This window comes from Dendrobates tinctorius, unplaced genomic scaffold (assembly GCF_039654945.1).
Source record: "Dendrobates tinctorius isolate UK_male_01 unplaced genomic scaffold, ASM3965494v1 ptg000140l, whole genome shotgun sequence".
Classification (NCBI taxonomy): Eukaryota; Metazoa; Chordata; class Amphibia; order Anura; family Dendrobatidae; genus Dendrobates; species Dendrobates tinctorius.
The window spans coordinates 20,461,305-20,480,426 of NW_027361808.1; the positions used below are offsets into that span (position 1 = coordinate 20,461,305).

General features: G+C 45.5%; 1 protein-coding gene across 1 annotated transcript in view; it reads right to left on the minus strand.

The window, feature by feature from the left end:
- Window positions 1-19,122, minus strand: part of MERTK (MER proto-oncogene, tyrosine kinase) — a 337,008-nt gene that overhangs the window by 252,115 nt on the left and 65,771 nt on the right. Inside the window, exon 5 of the mRNA XM_073545163.1 lies at window positions 14,977-15,063. Within this exon, the coding sequence (XP_073401264.1) occupies window positions 14,977-15,063 (87 nt within the window). The remainder of the gene's footprint in view (window positions 1-14,976; window positions 15,064-19,122) is intronic.

Consider the following 19,122-nt stretch of genomic DNA (forward strand, 5'->3'; position numbering starts at 1 on the left):
ATATTGCTAGCGATATCGCTGTGGGTGATACTTACCTCCGACCGGCTCCCCCGCTGTCTGCTGCTGATCGCGCGAGAACGTCCTGGGCCGTTTCTCGTCGTCTGCTTCCTGCTGGGCCTCCTGTGGCGCCGACGAGCGACGCGTGGACGTGGGCGGGAGGACGCAGGATCGCCTCGTCTGACAGGTAAGTAACGACCCCCGACCGCTGCTATGTCACTGGTGAGATCTGCCTGTGTGGCAGCTCACTAGCGACCACTTAGCGATGCACCAACTATCCATATCGTTGTCGGGATCGCTGGTGCATCGCTAAGTGTGACAGTACCTTAAGTGCAGGCTCAATGGGAGCTACTGCAGAGACTGCCCGGTAGACCAGAGGACAGTGAATATATTTCGGTTTTGTTTTTAAATCAAACTGCATCCAGTGACCAATATTTCTTGAAAGGACAACCTCTTTAAATTAAATTCTATAATGTATAATTGGGTTTTGATTACTATTTATTACTAATTTGAGAAAATGATTTAGTGACAAAGGAATAACTATGGGTAGAGCACATGGATAAGCAGCAACATACTGTATATACACTGCAACAGAAAATCAGGACCGTTGAAGGACTATGGCCAAGAACAGGCAGCTGTATTTCACGTTTCATATACAGACCCCAATGCTCGCACTGACAGGGGCTCTCCAGACCCAAACTTACAACCTCGTTGATGCCTATGTTTGGATAAGGATATCCATGGTGACAGGGCTGTTTTTAAGGGGGGGACGGGGAGTGCGATCGCCCGGGGCGCCACCCAAGCCAGGGGGCGCCTGTCTAGTGCCTAGCTGTCTGTGTCTGTCTCAATACAAGCCCAGGCAGGCGCGCGATAACCCCCCTCCCTGAAGTGAAACAGCCAGCAGAAAATAATCATTCACAGTGACAGGCTCAGCCAGCAGGGCGCCGCGCAGGAGATAGTGTAAGTGAGTGACGTCACACTCACTCCTATAACTCACTTGCCTGCTCCTGAGCTCCTCTGCTTCTGCGACTGTCCGAGGAACGCCCCCACGCTCTCACACAGGAAGGATAGTGAGAGACGGACGCTGCCTGTTCGCTGCTGTTTGGATCCAGGGTCTTTGCTGCTATATCCGCACCTGACCCGGATTGAGGTTAGGTATAATTATTGCGGTATTTTGTGGCATGATCTGGGGTGCTTAACCTAATGTTTTTGCTTGTAATATCAGGGGGTTGTTTGCTGGCAGTATCTGTGGTGCAGGTGCTTAGCTTAGCCTGCTGTTTTTTTGTGTAATATGGGGGAGGGTTGTGGGCTGGCACTGGCAACATCTGGAGTACTTAGCCTGCTGTCTTTGTGTGTAATATTGGGGGGGGAGTTTGGGGGCAATATCTGGGGTGCTTACCCTGCTGTTTGTGTTTGTAATATTGGGGGGGGGATTTTGTGGTAATATCTGTGGTGCATAGCCTGCTGTTTTTTTGTGTAATATTGGGGGGGAGGGTTGAACTTGTGGCAATATCTGGGGTGCTTAGCCTGCTGTCTTTGTGTGTAATATCGGTGGGTGGGGGGTGTTTGAAGGCAATATCTGGGGTGCTTACCCTACGGTTTGAGTTTGTTATATTATATTGGGGCGGGGGGAAGGATTTTGTGGTAATATATGTGGTGCTTAGCCTTCTGTTTGTGTGTGTGTGTGTGTAATATCGGTGGGGTGGCGGTAGGTGGTAATATCTGGGGTACTTAGCCTGTATTTGTGTGTGTGTATAATATCGGGGGTTGGGGGGTGGGGAATGGATATCTGGGGTACTTAGCACTGTGTGTGTGTAATATCGGGGGGGTGTGCTAATATCTGGGGTCCTATGCATTGTGTGTGTGTGTGTATAATATCGGGGAGGGGTGGTGCTAATATCTGGGGTCCTATGCATTGGTTGTGTGTGTGTAATATCGGGCGGTGGGTAATATCTGGGGTCCTATGCATTGTGTGTGTGTGTGTGTGTGTAATATCGGGGGGGTAATATCTGGGGTCCTATGCATTGTGTGTGTGTGTAATATCGTGGAGGGGTGCTAATATCTGGGGTCCTATGCATTGTGTGTGTGTAATATCGGGTGGGGGGGTAATATCTGGGGTCCTATGCATTGTGTGTGTGTGTAATATCGGGGGGGTTATATCTCCAGCTACAGCTGCCAACACCGTCGCCTCCACCGACACACCGTCGCCGCCACCAGCTGCAACCGCCACCTCCAGCTGCACTCGCCGCCACCAGCTGCAGCCGCCGCCTCCGGCTACAGCCACCGCCGCCTCCAGCTACAGCCGTCAACACCGAATCCAGCTGCAGCCGCCGCCTCCGGCTACAGCCACCGCCGCCGCCTCCAGCTGCAGCCGCCGTCTCCAGCTACAGCCACCGCCTCCAGCTACATCCGCCAACATCGCCTCCAGTTCCTGACATCTCCAGCTCCTGCCACCCACACCGCCACTGCCTGTCAATGCTGGGTCTCGCCCACAGCTCAACCAGGAAGTGAGAATAGAAACACCAGAAAAACACCACGAAAGGTAAGTTGGGACAACCCCTTTATTTTTAGTGTATAGTATATTTCATATATGTTTATACAAAATTTTCAAAGATCTCAAACATTTTCTTTTCTTAAAAAAATGCCTTTCATTTGTTGTCACATTCGGGACATTGCAAAGTTACCATAAAGTCGGAGACTCCCGTTTAGGCCGGGGTCACACTAACCGGCGCAAAATACGGTCCGTAGTTTACAGGCGGAATACGGATGAATGACCTCTAAATAGTGCTCCATAAGTCATTCGTAAGCAAGGTGCGGTCGCGTATTTTGCGCATGTGAGCATCCGTATGTAATCCATATGGCATCCGTATGCAATCCTTATGGCGAGATTTTCTCGCAGCCTTGCAAAATGGACATTTAACGGTTTTGAGGCCTGCGAACTATTTAAATCATTAGCCTGCACCCTATTTATTGGCTCAGGAACAGGTGGCTGCCTCCATTCTGTCCATTTGTGACCTTGCCTTCACTAGGTGTGTTGGTGTTGTATGTGCAACATGGCAGAGGGTCTGAGTTTCAATAAAACTGAGCAGGTTCTCTTCAACTGGCTTTTGTCACGCCGCTTTGGGCAACCATACCCAGTTATAGTGGATCCGCGGAGGAGGAGACGCATGTGGGTACATCCACTTTTGAGGCAACGACTCACAAGAGGTCATTTTCACCGCCTCTATTCTTCTCTGCGGGAGCATCCTGTTAAATTATACCAATACTGTCGCATGAGCATTGCCACATTTGATCGACTCTTGGAGACAGTGCGCCCTGGGATAACCTTTCAGGACACAAGGATGCGCAAAGCTATATCTGCAGAGGAGCGACTTCTACTCACAATACGGTATGTACTACAAAACCACATTCTCTATGTTCATAATGTGTGGGCCAAAGTATGTATTTTTGGCTTATTGAACTAAGTTTAATGCCCTGATCTTATTCCACATATGTTTAAACTTACAGACCAGAATGTTAGGTCTAATATGTACTGAATATGACTTACTCATTGTGCAACCAAATATGTGTGTGCTAGTCTATCTCAATTCATACCAAGTTTGGTCGGCATGTAAATGATTTTTTTTTTCTTTGTGCATTCTAAAATTATCCATTTCTGTCGTTCTTCAGCTTCCTGTCCACTGGCCTGTCTTATGCCGCCCTCCACCATGAGTTTCTCATTGGAAGATCTACCATTTCTGGCATAGTCAGGTCAACATGTATAGAAATGTGGACAAGACTCCATCAAGTCGTCATGCCCCCTCCCAGGATGGAAGACTGGTTGAGGATATCAAGGGACTTTGAGGAGGAATGCCAGTTTCCTAATTGTATTGGGACCCTTGATGGAAAACATATCCGGGTGCGTAAGTCGCCGAACTCTGGCTCCCAATTCTTCAATTATAAACAATACTTTTCTGTTATATTGTTGGCTCTGGCAGACCCTCAATACAAGTTTATAATTGTTGACATTGGGGCCTATGGAAGGACGGGAGACTCTAGAGTCTTCAATACTTCCAGAATGGCTCGGCGGCTACGCACCAACCAGTTGGATCTACCACCACCACGCCAGCTACCAGGTTCCACTGAAGAATCAGTCCCTTATGTCCTTGTGGCAGATGAGGCGTTTCAGTTAACGCGCAATGTCATGAGGCCATATCCCCGCCGCAACCTTGACCACAGGCACAGAATTTTTAACTTGCGCCTATCACGTGCTAGGCGGCTGGTGGAGTGTTCCTTTGGCATTCTTTGTGCCAAATGGTGGGTACTCCAGTCTGCCATTCAGCTGAGTGAACAAAATGTTAATGAAGTAGTCACCTTTTTAGCCAGCTATGCATAGTAACAAATCAAGGAGACCAGCCTTAATAACATCACGCTCTCTCTATGTCTTAACAAGTGAGTACTGTATTTTCATCCTTTCACTTGACCAGTATAGCATGGTTAAATATTCTCTGTTCTACACACATGTAATATCTTTCTGAAAGGCGTAAGGTAGCCTTGCCTGTCATGGTGGATTATTAATATGATTGGAAAACATTCTGAAAAAATGTGAGTTTTGATGTTTTTAACAAACTTTGGTGATGGAGACCACCTGTTTTTTCCTTTTGATTGGTATTTGTAGCATCAGTGAAACCGCACTGGACATCTCCTGGCATCAGACTGATTGTGGACAAAGAATTATAAATTCTCATACGTTGGGGAAGGAGAACGCGGAAGAGCAGCCTGTGGTTGCTGCTGGCTACTGTGCCCAACATCGCCCTGTGTGGGGCCATACTGATGCCCATGATGTGGGAAGTGTCCTGCCTCCTGTGAATGTTGGGGGTACTGGCCAGAGTAATAATGGGGAGGGGCATCTTGTTGGCTGTGGTAGGCACGTGTCTCATACCCACCAACATAGCCATATCGTCCCCAACCAGGTTGGGACCAGCCTCCAACACTGGGTGGGAACAAGTGGCCATATTGGTGGGGTTGGCTAGAGGCAGACATTTGTGACTGCTGTATTGAAGGTTGGGTAGTGGGAGGAAGGGGGTGAGGTGTAGGCCCACGTATTTGAGGATCCTCAGATCCTGCTTGAACATGCATTTGTGGGGGGTGCCTAAGGCGCATGAGATTTCTTGGGGAAAGCTGCCACCTCTCAATATACTCAAATAATTTGTATGGCGTATTGGGGTATGTGCACGCATCAAGCAGGATCTGAAAACATCCTCTAATACGGAGCCTGACCTCACGGGAAAGGGCACAGAGATAATTGGCCAGGCTGCGTGAGTATGCCTCCTCCCCATCATCACTATTTACTCTGGCTATCAGTAGTCTAGGCATGGGGCCTTTTGGGGTGTGCTTTCTACCCATGGTGGCATATGTAATTGGGGCATACAGGCCAGATACACAGGGTCACATTAGTTTATGTATCAAGTAACTACACTTAAAATAACTTGTTTGGCTAGGAGAATGAGGAGCTTGTGGCCTGGCCCAAATTATGGCAGTGTCAAAACCACGTGTCACATCAAAATCTAACGGCCTCATGAGGAAAAAGTACAAGCACAGGAAGGGAGGTGCTGAATCTATATTCATTTTTTGTTCTGCGCTAATTGTAATCATTTTTTGGCTTGTACTTACTAATTTTCTGCTGCTCCTAACGTGGCCGATCACCAAAATCATGGAACATCTGCCTACATATGCGCCCCCATGATGCCTCCTTTCTTGCCCGGTTGGCATAATGGGCATCACGTTGGTCCCATAGTTCAGGCCGCTCCTGCACCAGGACAATTAGCATTTCCACATTAAGATAAGTGGACGCCATGATGCTGCTGTACTCCATGGAGGCGTACTTCCTGGATGTCTGGAGCGCTTTTTGAGCTCATTTGCATGTCTCAGCTTCCTGATGATGGATTGGGCCATTTCCTGGCAGCAGCCAAAAGACCTGCGTATTTCTCGCAGGTCACACGTGTGGTCCGTGTGTAATCCGTATTTTTTGCGCACCCATAGACTTGCATTGGCGTACTACGGCCGTAGTACGCTGACAATCGCAGCATGCTGCGATTGGCACGGACCGTAGAATACGGATGAGAAATATACGGCTGGTGCGAGGTACCCCATAGAGAATCATTTGTCCGTGTCTAATGCAGCACGCATTTAATATGTAAGTTGCCTTTTGGTATGCACCTATTCAGACTAGTTCTAGATGTGCCGTCAGTTTTTTCTATAAAAAGCACTTTTATAGAAAAAACTGACGGCACATCTAGAACTAGTCTGAATAGGTGCATACCAAAAGGCAACTTACATATTAAATTAGAAAATGGTAGCACACCAAATATGAAATAGGAATAGCAAAATGGCTTTAGTAATACATTTCATAATGGCTTTTATAAGGCATATCAAATATGAAATAAGTGAAATATGAATAGCATAATGGCTTTTGTAATCTAGAAAAACATATGAGATACTTAGCACAAAATTTGGCCAAAAGATGTGAGCCCATTCACCAGCGACAAGGTGATCTCAGATTGAATGGGTCCCTATACTGACTGCCTGGTGTGAACTGACCTCTGGCTAGTAACATGATAAAGCCTGTATATATAGGACGATAGGAACCAAACAAGTGATTGAATGCGATTAAAATCACCACTTGATAGGTGCATACCAAAAGGCAACTTACATATTAAATTCATATTTGGTGTGCTACCTTTTTCTAATTTAATATGTAAGTTGCCTTTTGGTATGCACCTATTCAGACTAGTTCTAGATGTGCCGTCAGTTTTTTCTATAACTTGTATACTAGTTTTCTGACTGAGCACTCCGCCCTTCATCAAGTGGTGATTTTAATTGCATTCAATCACTTGTTTGGTTCCTATCATCCTATATATACAGGCTTTATCATGTTACTAGCCAGAGGTCAGTTCACACCAGGCAGTCAGTATAGGAACCCATTCAATCTGAGATCACCTTGTCGCTGGTGAATGGGCTCACATCTTTTGGCCAAATTTTGTGCTAAGTATCTCATATGTTTTTCTAGATTACAAAAGCCATTATGCTATTCATATTTCACTTATTTCATATTTGATATGCCTTATAAAAGCCATTATGAAATGTATTACTAAAGCCATTTTGCTATTCCTATTTCATATTTGGTGTGCTACCATTTTCTAATTTAATAATGCGTGCTTTTAACGCCTCTCATTCGTCCGTATTCCTCGCCAGTGTGACCCCGGCCTTAATTGCAAAATTTTGTTTTCAGGAGTATGCTTAAGGGCAAAGTTATTTTTTTATTTTAATCTTAGACAGTAAAGGGTTGATAAAACCCAGAAATGTACATGATGCAGTCATAAATTAAATTTTTAACACTGTTTTTACCCCATAATGTGTGGGAGTAAAATTCTCAAATTAAGAATCTGTTATAAGTGGAACCACATGCTATTTGGAAATCTCTGTGTTGCCAGACTGCTAAAAAAAATATTAGATTTTTTGCCTTAAGGGCTTAAAGGGGTTTTGTCACAAAATGGGTTTTAAGCCTGTACTTACCAGCTCCCAGCGATGGTCCCGATACTCCAGGGCTCCTCCGCACACCTGCAGCATTTCTTCAGAATCCGGGTTCTTCTTTCTTCATTTTCCAAGCATTTTTGGGACTTCCTGCTCTTCTTTGACACAGCGCCTGTAGTTCTTCCGGGCCGGACTGTGTTGGAGCGTCTTTTGACATGGCGGTGTGAAGCAGAACATAGGAAGGGGGCTTGTTCTGCCCGGCAGTGTCGGGACCGTCGCCAGTAGCTGGTAAGTACAGGCTTAAAACCCATTTTGTGACAAAACCCTTTTAAACACAGGAGTGTGTGCAAAATCACCGCGATTTTCGTCAGCTTTTGTTACAAAGAATTCACACTTAGCAAGTGACCATCACATGCGTCATCAGGTCCTGTAGGAAGACACGGGGAAGACGCTGAGAAGACACCAGAGGCAGACTGACAGGTGAGATAACCCCATTCCTGCGACAGGAGGTGGGTTGGGTTTACTCCCTGTCACCTCACGTCTGCAGTAAGTGGAGGGGGGAATCTCCGGAATACCCCTCCACGTAACTGCAACGAAATAGCGCTGACCTTTTTGTGTGCAGACGAATACGTTAAGTGCCCCATTGATTTCAATGGGGGCGAATTTGATGCGGCGCAGAAAAACAAGTGCATGTCATCCCTATTTCTCACGCTCAGAGTCAAGCGTGAGACAATACGCCCATGTGTATTCAATAGGGAGCGAATTTTCAGTGATAATCGCATTGATGAATTCGCACTGAAAATATGCTTGTGTGTATAATCATATTGTATAATCATTTTCAAAATTTAGTTCTCAGTTCCCTTTTTTAATGGATTGGCCCTCTATAGGAAGCATTACTGCATGTAGGGATGAGCGAAGAGTCTTGATACAAATCAGAGAATTCACACAGAGGAGAAGCCATTTTCATGTTCAGATTGTGGGAAAGTATATTCTCGATTGCTATGCACGAAGTACGAATATACTCCACTACGCCGTCAAATTGCGAATATTCTCGATTTCCACAACGCAATTACGCATATACTCCACTACAGCCTTTCTAAGAATACCAAACTTTTTTCCATTGACTTTATTACGTTCGGTAATGTTTACCGAACCAAACTTTTTGGAATAAGTTCAGTAATGTTTACCGAACCGAACATTTTAAAGTTCGCTCATCCCTAACTGCATGATGTTTTCTGTCTTCTATGAACCCGTTTTCTAGACACTATTGAAAAATAGAATAACAAGGAATGATTGGGTAAAGTTCTACAGTGCCATCTATTGGGATGGCTGCTTCTCTATAAGTCTATATGCGGCCACAAACAACCTTTCATAAGACCAGAGATTAATATCAAGCGAAAATTCATGTATGTACAGCGCAGTTTCATGCTCATTGGCCATCATCAGCAGCAGTAGAATTCTGGCTTGATACAGTGAGGGGCCTTGACGTGTGTCTGGGGCTGGCTACACTCCTTATGGAATGTAGCCACCCCGAAAAAAAGAATGAGAGGCGTCACATCTGTTTTTTTGATACAAGTCAATGGTAATAAAGTCTAAATTTGTTTGGACCAAAAAAGGTGCAACTTACACCAGAATTCTGGTGTAACACTAGAAATAAGTTTGCATAATCATCCATACGAATCAAAGTAAAATTGTACGGAATTATTTGTAATATTAAAAACAAGGAGGTGACCATAGGTTTTTAGTTAACTACAATTTGTTATATCTTAAAGAAATACAAATGGCCCCACCAAAAGCTTCAGGAGCACAAAATAGAAAGAGGAAACAAAAGCAAAAGTTTGACGATGAAAAAGCTGCAAAGGCAATGGCTATGTTTTTACAAAAAGATGAACCAGTATCAACTACGAGTATGCCTTCTACATCAACTGAAAGTTAAAATTTTCCACAAGAAACTGATATGAACACTAATGCTCAAGACAAAGTTTGTTCAGATGTGTTACAGTCTGAAGAGGAAACCACAGACAATGTTATAAAACGGTCTTCTACAGCATCTACAGAAGCACCGCAATTACTTGGTTCTTCTGAGTGTACACAGTTAATGTCTGTTACCAGCAATGTGTATCAGCAAGACTATGAAACAACTGAAGACTCTGACATTCCTGTTGCTGATAACAGTGAACATTGTGATAGTTTGATTGCATATAAGGATACAGCATTGTCGCCTCAAATAATATGTAGCAGACTAAGAGACCTTATTGTATTGCAAGGACCACAGAATCTATCCCCTGCCAATTTTGTTTATCCAAAAGATGACAATAGGCGACATTTTTCATCTTTCCATGGCTTTCTAGTTTTGCCAAATAAGGAACAAGTGGCTAGGTGATGGGTACAATATTCTTAGTCTGCTGACAAAGTTTACTGCTTTTGTTGCAAGTTGTTTGATCCCAGCCCAAAATCCAGATTTGGAACTGAAGGCCTTAATACATGGCAGCATATTGGAGAGTACTTAGCAATGCATGAACGTTCTACTGCCCACATTCATAACCGGCAGAAGTGGATTCATGCAGAAGAAAACCTAAAAAAGGAGCAAGGCATTGAGAAACATTTGCAAAAACAGATAAATCAAGAAACTAAAAGAAACTAAACGCTGGAGAGATGTTTTAGAAAGAATTATGGCAGTAACTAATTTTTTGGCAAGCAATAATTTACCTTTTCGTGGATCGTCCAATAAACTAAATACATCAAATAATGGCAACTTTCTTGGTCTGATTCAACTGCTTGCAAAATTTTAACCAGTAATGAAAGATCACTTATTAAGAGTTAAGTCGCAACAAACCTTCACCCATTACTGTGGTAATCTTATTCAAAATGAGATTATCAATTTAATGGCCACTCAAGTGAAAAACACAATATTAGAAGAGGTAAAGAATGCAAAATACTTCTCAATTATTTTGGATTGCACCCAAGATATTAGCCATATTGAGCAGCTATCATTTACCCTAAGAATTGTAGATATTTCGAAAGAAAAATTATCAATTGCTGAGAATTTCATTGGATACCGACCTACAAATGATACATCTGGTGAGGGACTTAGCAATCTTCTCTTTGATGAAATATCAAAATGTGGTCTGGATATGGACAACTGTAGAGGTCAAGGGTATGATAATGGGGCCAATATGATTGGCATTAATAAAGGCGTTCAAACAAGAGTTTTACAACAACACCCTCAAGCATTTTTCAATCCATGTGGTTGCCACAGCTTGAACCTTGTAGTGGCAGATGCGGCCAAATCATCAGTAAAGTCTGTGAACCTTTGTGGCACTCTTCAAAGACTGTACACACTATTTGCTTCCTCTTCAAAAAGATGGTGCATTATTAGTGACCATGTGAAACATCTTACATTGAAGAAAGTGTGTGCAACACGGTGGGAATGCAGAGTTGAATGCAGAGTTGAAAGTCTGAAAGCTGTCCGTTACCAGTATACAGAGATTCATGAAGCTCTTATGGATGTAGAAGAAAACATGGATGATCCAAAACTTACATCAGAAGCTGCATCTCTTTGCCATCTGTTAGAAGACTTCAGTTTCCTTTTGACCCTAGTCATTTGGTATGATGTTCTATTTCAGGTTAATTTAGTCAGTAAGTTAATGCAGGCTAGAGGTATGGAACTAACTCATTGCAACGAAATACTGAAAAAAAGTACTGCTTATGAAAAAACTATCGGTCCTCAGGCTATACATCTGCAAAGATAACTGCATCAGAAATTGCTCTCGACTTTAGTATTGAAGCACAATTTAGTGTCAACAAAAGGCAAAGTAAGAAGAAAAGATTTTTTGATTATGAAAGTCAAGATGAACCTGTTACAGATCCAGAACAGCATTATATGATCTGTGTCTTTTACCCACTGATAGACAACATGACTGCATCTTTGGAGAGCCGTTTTTCCCAGTTGTCACTACATACCAAGCATTGGGGTTTCCTATATAATATCCTGGATTTGCCAGTAAAAGACAAGCTTATGGGTCTATGCAAGAACTTGGAGCAAATATTAAGCCTCACTGTTGAAGATGCTACTCTGCAATGTGATGTAAATGGCATGCAGTTATGTGAAGAGCTAAGATATATCCAACCTACTCTAAGCCAAGATTGTGTTACACCCCTTAAAGTTCTGCAACACATACAAGATACCCACTCCCATGAGCTGTTCCCAAACTTATGGATTGCAATGAGAATTTTATTGACTATTCCAAATATTGTTGCAAGTTGTGAAAGGAGCTTTAGCAAGTTAAAGCTAATAAAAACATACTTGCGTTCTACAATGACAGAAGAAAGATTATCGGCCCTGGCTATTTTATCGATCGAGAGCGAGTTGGCAGAGGAAGCAGACTATTCTGCTGCATAGACCGTTTTTTCTCCCTCTGGATCCGCTATTCTGTGTTTTAACCCGTAATTCATTCTCTCTCTCTCTCTCTCTCCTTACCGCTCCAGCGAAATCCCCCACATCACAGCTGCTGCTCCCGTATGTCCATCGCAGCTATTCCTCTCACGGCCCCGACCGGCGCCCCGACATAGCTGGCTCCCGCGAGATCACGGCCCCGAGGCTCCCGCGAGATTACGGCCGCTCCCGGAGAACACTGCATCACCAGTATTTTTTTTTTCATTTTTTCCCAGCGCGGTTCCTTTAAATTTTCACCATCAGCGGATCCGTACATCCGCCGATCCTCTGCCACACGTTTCTGTCAGTCCCCTTGCGGATCCGTTTTCCGTTATTTTGGTGGATTTGGACTGACAGAAAAAACTGAAGTGTGAAGCAGGCCTTAATGTTCGGGGGGGGGGCGCTTTTTCGATGTTCGCCCTGTTGGCAAAATTCCCTAGAAACTGCCCTGCATGGTCAGTCTGAGCATTGCTGTTCATGTATGGACTATAAGATATGATTGGATAAACCTGGCCCAATAGACACGCCACAACTGTAGGAATAATCATGTTTGAGAGGAGTAGTTATGTCTGACCTCTTTACTTAAAGGAGCACTCCAGCCCTGGAGTGGTACTACTAATCTAAGTTTCCTATTCCTAGTCTAATACTTAGGCCTGTTTCACACTTACGTTTTTCCTGTGCGTTGGCAGCCACTAAAATGGCGGATAATGGATCCGTGGGCGATGAAACACCAATGGGAGCCACCGGACCGTTGGTGCGCCAGGACCCGCCGATTTCGGAATTTTAAAGGAACCGCGGCTGAAGAGAAAAAATGACTACCGGCGATGTAGCGGTCAGAGGAGGCGAGATCTCAGTGGACGCCAAAATTTTGGCGGATCCGCAGAAATACGGATGCAACGGACGATCCTCAGTCAAAATCCGCCGATAATGAAAGTCAATGTGGAAAAAAACGGATCCGCCAAGATAAATGGCGGATCCATTTTTTTTGCAAATCGACGGATTTTGACTGATGGTGACAAACGGATGTGTGAAACAGGCCTTACCAGCCGCTGTCTTCAGCTGTTCCTGACACTGCTCCGGTCCGTCTTCAGCAGTTTATGACCTGCAGATCACTCCCAGAACAGGTCTTTCATAGACTTACTTTGTTACCTCTCATTTCCGGTCAGTCAGAAGTTGCGTCAAAAGATGGTGGCATGGGACTGGAGCAGTGCCGTGAACAGGTGAAGATGGCAGCTGGTAAGTATAATAGTAGGATTAGGGAACTTACACTAGTAGCACCACTCCAGTGCTGAAATTAAAAAAAATGCTTGAGTGTTGCTTTGAAAAGTTGAAGTGCCCGATTAATTGAAACTGGTGTTCCGTATGCCAGTCTTAATGATGGGCGTGCAGGAGTAAAATTAGTTTATTTAATTAAGAGGCTTACACCACTTAATGAAGCCAGGCCTAGAATAATTTTTTAGAGTAAATTATGCCACCAAAATGGCATAACTTTTGAAGAATGTGTCGGGCAGGCTTATTCACACTCCACTCATGCTCTGCCCTTTTCGGCTGATTTGGCCCGGACTGGAGTGAAAATGCTAAAAAGTTGCTAATTTTTTTCTCAACTTTGAGTTACGCTAAAGTTAGACGAATTTTGAAAGTGTTTTACAACATAAATCTGGAGAAAAAAACTTTGACAAACTGCAGCCAAAATCTTTAAAGGTTTTTTTTTAACCTAACACAAAATATCAATGCCTTTATTCTTCTCATGACATGATGAGAATGCCAAGTATCACTTCCTCTAGGCCATAGTGAACATGGACGCTGGCATCGGAAGGAAAACATGATTCACTCCATCCAAAAAACAGAATTTTAACGAAGTAACTTAAAACACTTTCATAAAAATAGAAACCATACAAGTGGTCCTATTTTTATACCCTTATAAATAATAAAATCAATCTCTTCTAGTCGACAATTGGAGACTAGTGGGTTACTCAGCATGGTTCTTACTAAAATGCTGATGCCATACATTTCACTGTCCTGGGCCAAAGAGCTGACCAGAGAAAGAACAATGAATTAACAGGGATTTTATAAAATGGCCTCTAATATATTATTGACTAAGCTGAACATTGCCTTTATGATTCTGGGATGATGTGACAGCCACCAGAGACAATAAATGGTCAATTTTGTTAAAGTGGGCAAAGTCTAAATTGATGTAAATCTGCTGTATCCTTCAGTTTTGTTTTGACACACTCCACCAAGTAGCAAGACGGCTCACTGCAAGATGGATAAGATGGGAAGTACTGCCACTAGGGAAAGATTATAGGGACAACCCCTAAAACTTGCCCTGAGCAACTCTGAGCTCCCTAGACAGGTTCTTTCATCCAGTGTGGCAATTGCATTTCTATCCCTGTCTTGCCCTAAACACGGACCTGGATAGTGTATGGGGCAGCAGGAACGCTAGTCCTGCTCTATAATATAGACATAAAGGGAGACATACAAGGGTAAAGAAAGCAGTAATCTCTCTCACTGGACTAAGGAATGGTATATAACGGGAGAAGAAGGGAGAGAAAAAGGCAAACCAAAAGGGAGATGAGACATCATCCAAACAGCAATCTCTGGAGACGACTCCTAAACAACTTCTTTTGCAAGATCTCACAGCTCCAAACCAATTGCAAGATATAACAAGCTATCACTGGCAACTACCCAGGCTAAGAAGTGAGTACTTATACCAAAGGGGAGCGGAGAAAATCATAACAGCTGTGATAACTCAGGATGGAAACCTTAAGGAGACAAGCCAAAAGTGTTTAACCCTTGCAACCAACGAACAAGGGAAATCTTTACAGCTAATTGGAAGGCAAAGCAGATACAATCATTGCAGGCGTGCATGTAGCCAGATACCACAATATTCTGACCCCTGAAATAGAGGAGACAACTCTCTGTCACGGTATCTCCGTGACATCTTTTTAGAAATCTCCCGTATCCAATTGGATCCCTTGAGGAATGAGATATGAAGCACAGGACATAATTCCTCATATATCTCTTAAGCATACCTTTAATATTAACGTTCACATTATTGGATGCAGTCAGTCCTTTCTTGTTGTGTGCTTCACAACTGTATATTGCTGTTTGATCCAAACCTGCAGGAAAATAATTAAAAAAATGTAAAACGGCCTTGAAATTAATAAAAAGAGAACCATTTTTAGCACTTTTTAATTACAATGAAAGTCATTCATACATAAGAAAACAAGAAGTCCAAAACAGGGAGAAATACTCCCACAAGGCAAAAATCAGAATCTCAGATCAGGCTGCCAACTGCTTGTCGGGGGTCTGAAAGCAAATGAAGGAATGAAGATTGTAGACTGAAACTTGCAATTTTAGTAACTAAAAAGGTAACAAGTAGCATAACATTTTCCATGTCAAAATGTGTCCATAATCTTTAACAAGGAACTGTAACATGCCAAAAAAATTGAGTTAATATCCCCAAGTTCCACCGATTCTGCCTATCTTTTTCTTTTTGCATTGTTAGTATGTGAAATCTTTGCTTCCTGATCAACTGGGTGCTTTTTTAGACTCTTCTCTTCTTCTTTTCACCAAAGCTCAGCAGGTGTCTGCCTCAGATGCAACTAAATTATGACTAAGGGTCCCGTCACACTAAACGATGCACCAGCGATCCCGACAACAATACGACCTTGTCAGGATCGCTGGTGCCTCGCTACATGATTGCTGGTGAGCTGTCGAACAGGTAGACTCACCAGCGATAAGGACCAGCGAGGACACTGGTATCCAAGGTAAATATCGGGTAACTAAGCGCGTGTGTCACTTAGTTACCCGCTGTGTACCTTGGATACCAGCTCCCAGCGCGAGCATGCAGGTATCGATGCGTGCTGGCCAGCGGGAGACCAACAATCAAAAATTGGCTCAGGACATTAGAGCACGATCAGCGATACCTGGCAGGGGGACGGTCGCTGATGCATGTCACAAACAGCGAGATCGCTGGCGAGTGTTAGGCATCGGATTCCTGCAGCTGCACAGCAGGAACCCAGAGCCATACATCCAGCGGTCTCCCATTCCTTTCCGACCGCTCAGGGACCTGCACAGCAATCTCGGCGATCCAGGCGCCCTGCTCAGACCAGCTCTCTGGGTCTGGATGCTGCTGCCACCTCTGGACCAGCAATGGTAGCGCAACCACTGCAGAGGCTAAGTCCCCTCGCCGCGCTACTGGGCATGCCCACGAGATGATCTCCCAGTGGAGATCGGGGGTCACATGCTCAGGTCCTTGTCCTGATCTGATTGGCCCATCTCAGAGGTCTGGAAGGTCCCGGTAGCGCATGGCTATAAAAGGCCCGCATTGCCGCTCGCCCGTGCGCTAGTATAGGCTATACTTGCTATGTGTGAATGGTGACGGATGTATGATTCTGGTGACTGACTCATTTGAAACCCTTTCCCTCTGATATTACGCATGTGGATAGGGAACTAGAGAGATAGTCAGCGCCAGTCAGTGGCAAGCTATAGGCCATAGTGCATACCGCACCTCTGCACCAGAGCCCGATGGTGTCACGCCTCACGGCACTATCGTGTGGCGGCAGTAGTTACCGCCAAGCTGCAGTTAGCAGCACTTACTGGCATCCACGGTTGCGACGCCGCACGCACGGTAGGTCAAGACGGACACCGACCTCTGTCTTGGGCCGTGTCCTGTGACCATATACCGTGTGTGCACCCCAGCTGAGACCTGTGAAGCTAACAGACTCGGCGTTTATGCTTTGGGGCCTCTGTGAGTTTAACAGAGTCCGCTCTGCGTACCCCGGGTGACGTTTAACCCGAGCGCAGTATGCCGCCATATAAGCAAGTCCGCCATTACTCAGCAGCGGTTGTTACACCTACTGCACGGTGGACCCCGGGCGGCGAACGCACTTCCTATTATTTATATTTAGTGCGTTCCGCCATCCCTAACATTATACTAGCGCCAGGGTCTGGCTAGTAATGGCGGACCTGCAGCAGCTGCAGCGGTACATTCGGCAGCTGGAGAGCAGGTTGGTGGCTATCGAGAGCTCCACCTCAGCTGCGAATGCTACGGTAGCTGCTGCTCAGGCAGTCGCAGAGGCTGTCTCACGCGTGCCCACACTCACGCCTATACCGACAATATCTCGCCTCCCGCTCCCCGACAAGTTTTCGGGTGACAGCGCCACCTGTAGGGGATTCGTGAGTCAGTGCTCTATCCATCTTGAGTTACTGGCTGCAAGGTTCCCTACAGAGCGGGCTAAGGTGGGGTTTATAGTTTCTCTTTTATCTGGCAGGGCATTAGAGTGGGCTACGCCATTGTGGGAGCGTGATGATCCCGTGGTTCAGGGGGCTGCTCAGTTCCTCGCGGCTCTGAAGCAGGTATTTTTGGGACCACGGATCACGCACGACACCTCTCTCCAATTATTGGCCCTAACACAGGGGTCTCTCTCGGTCAGCCATTATGCCGTCCGATTCCGGACATTGGCTTCCGAACTATAGTGGCCCGATAAAGCACTCATCTCTGTGTTTTGGAGAGGGTTAGCAGAACATGTCAAAGATGCTCTAGCAACCAGAGAGGTCCCCACAAGTCTAGAGGAAGTGATTGCCATCTCCACCCGCGTTGATCTCCGGTTTACGTAGCGCAGGCTGGAACATGCGTAATTCAGACGAAGGGTTAACTTGGCTCCCACCTTCACCAAGCCGCTAAGAACCTCCGTTCAGGAGCTTACATCCTCCGAACCTATGGAGGTGTTTCGCACCGGCTCCAAGCCACGTCCGGTGCGAAGCTCCACACGTTGTTACCAGTGCAGGCAGTTTGGTCACTCGGCTAGCATGTGTCCTCTGCGGTCGGAAAAACGATCACGTCCAGTGGTCGTAGGTGGTGGCCAGACAAATATGAAACCCCTTTCTCCCAAACCGGTATTTCAAGGGACATTAGATAGTGGGGCCTCCACCTCGGAGGTAGAGGTTACCGTGGATACCGGGGCTGAGGGGAACTTCATGTCCTCGACCTTCGCCAGAAACAAGCTATTCCACTGGTGTTACTGCCCCAACCTCTGACTATCAGGGTGGTTAATGGTGCACCTTTACCATCTCAGGTGACCCACCAGACAGCCCCACTCGGGCTCTCAATCTCACCCTCTCATCGGGAGATTATGTCCTTGTTCATTTTGCCAGATGGCATCGACCAGGTGCTTCTCGGAGTTCCCTGGCTCCATTGTCACTCTCCTTATATTGATTGGGTTTCGGGGAATATACTGGGTTGGAGCAAGGACTGTGAGGGAAGGTGCCTGAAGGGCAGTGTTCAGGTAGCTTCCACTGAAGTGCCCGCGGATCTCTCCGCGCTTCCTAAACCTTATCATCAGTACGTGGACGTCTTCTCTAAAAAATCTGCGAAGACGCTCTCGCCGCACCGTCCTTACGATTGCCCGATAGATCTTCTGCCAGGCACGGAACCTCCTAGAGGCTGTGTGTATCCGCTGTCACTCCCTGAGACAGAGGCTATGTCTCAATATATCCGGGAGAACCTGGCCAGAGGTTTTATCAGAAAGTCGGTGTCGCCGGCTGGTGCAGGGTTCTTCTTCGTGCAGAAGAGCGGAGAGTTACGTCCTTGCATTGACTACAGAGGTCTCAACGCCATTACAGTTAAAACAAATACCCTCTCCCGTTGATCTCTGAGCTATTTGACAGGTTGCGAGGAGCCCGGATCTTTACGAAATTAGGTCTATGGGGGGCGTACAACCTGATCCGCATTTGCGAAGGAGACGAGTGGAAGACAGCCTTTAATAACAGGGATGGCCACTATGAATATCTGGTCATGCCCTTCAGCCTTTGTAATGCGCCTGCTGTCTTCCAGGATTTCGTCAACGACATCTTCCGCGATAGACCACCACCGAGGTAGAGAGCATATCTGGATGACATCCTCATCTTCTCGCCAGATTTGACCTCCCACCGGAGAGACGTCTGCAAGGTCTTCGACCGTCTGTGGGCGAACTCTCTTTTTGCCAAGCTGGAGAAGTGCCAGTTTGAGCAGGAGTCCTTGCCGTTCCTGGGCTACATCATCTCCGCCCAGGGGTTGGCTATGGATCCGGCCAAACTGCAAGCGGTAATGGACTGGCAGGAACCACACTCACTCAAAGCGGTGCAGCGCTTCCTAGGGTTTGTCAACTATTACCGTCAGTTCATACCTTACTTCT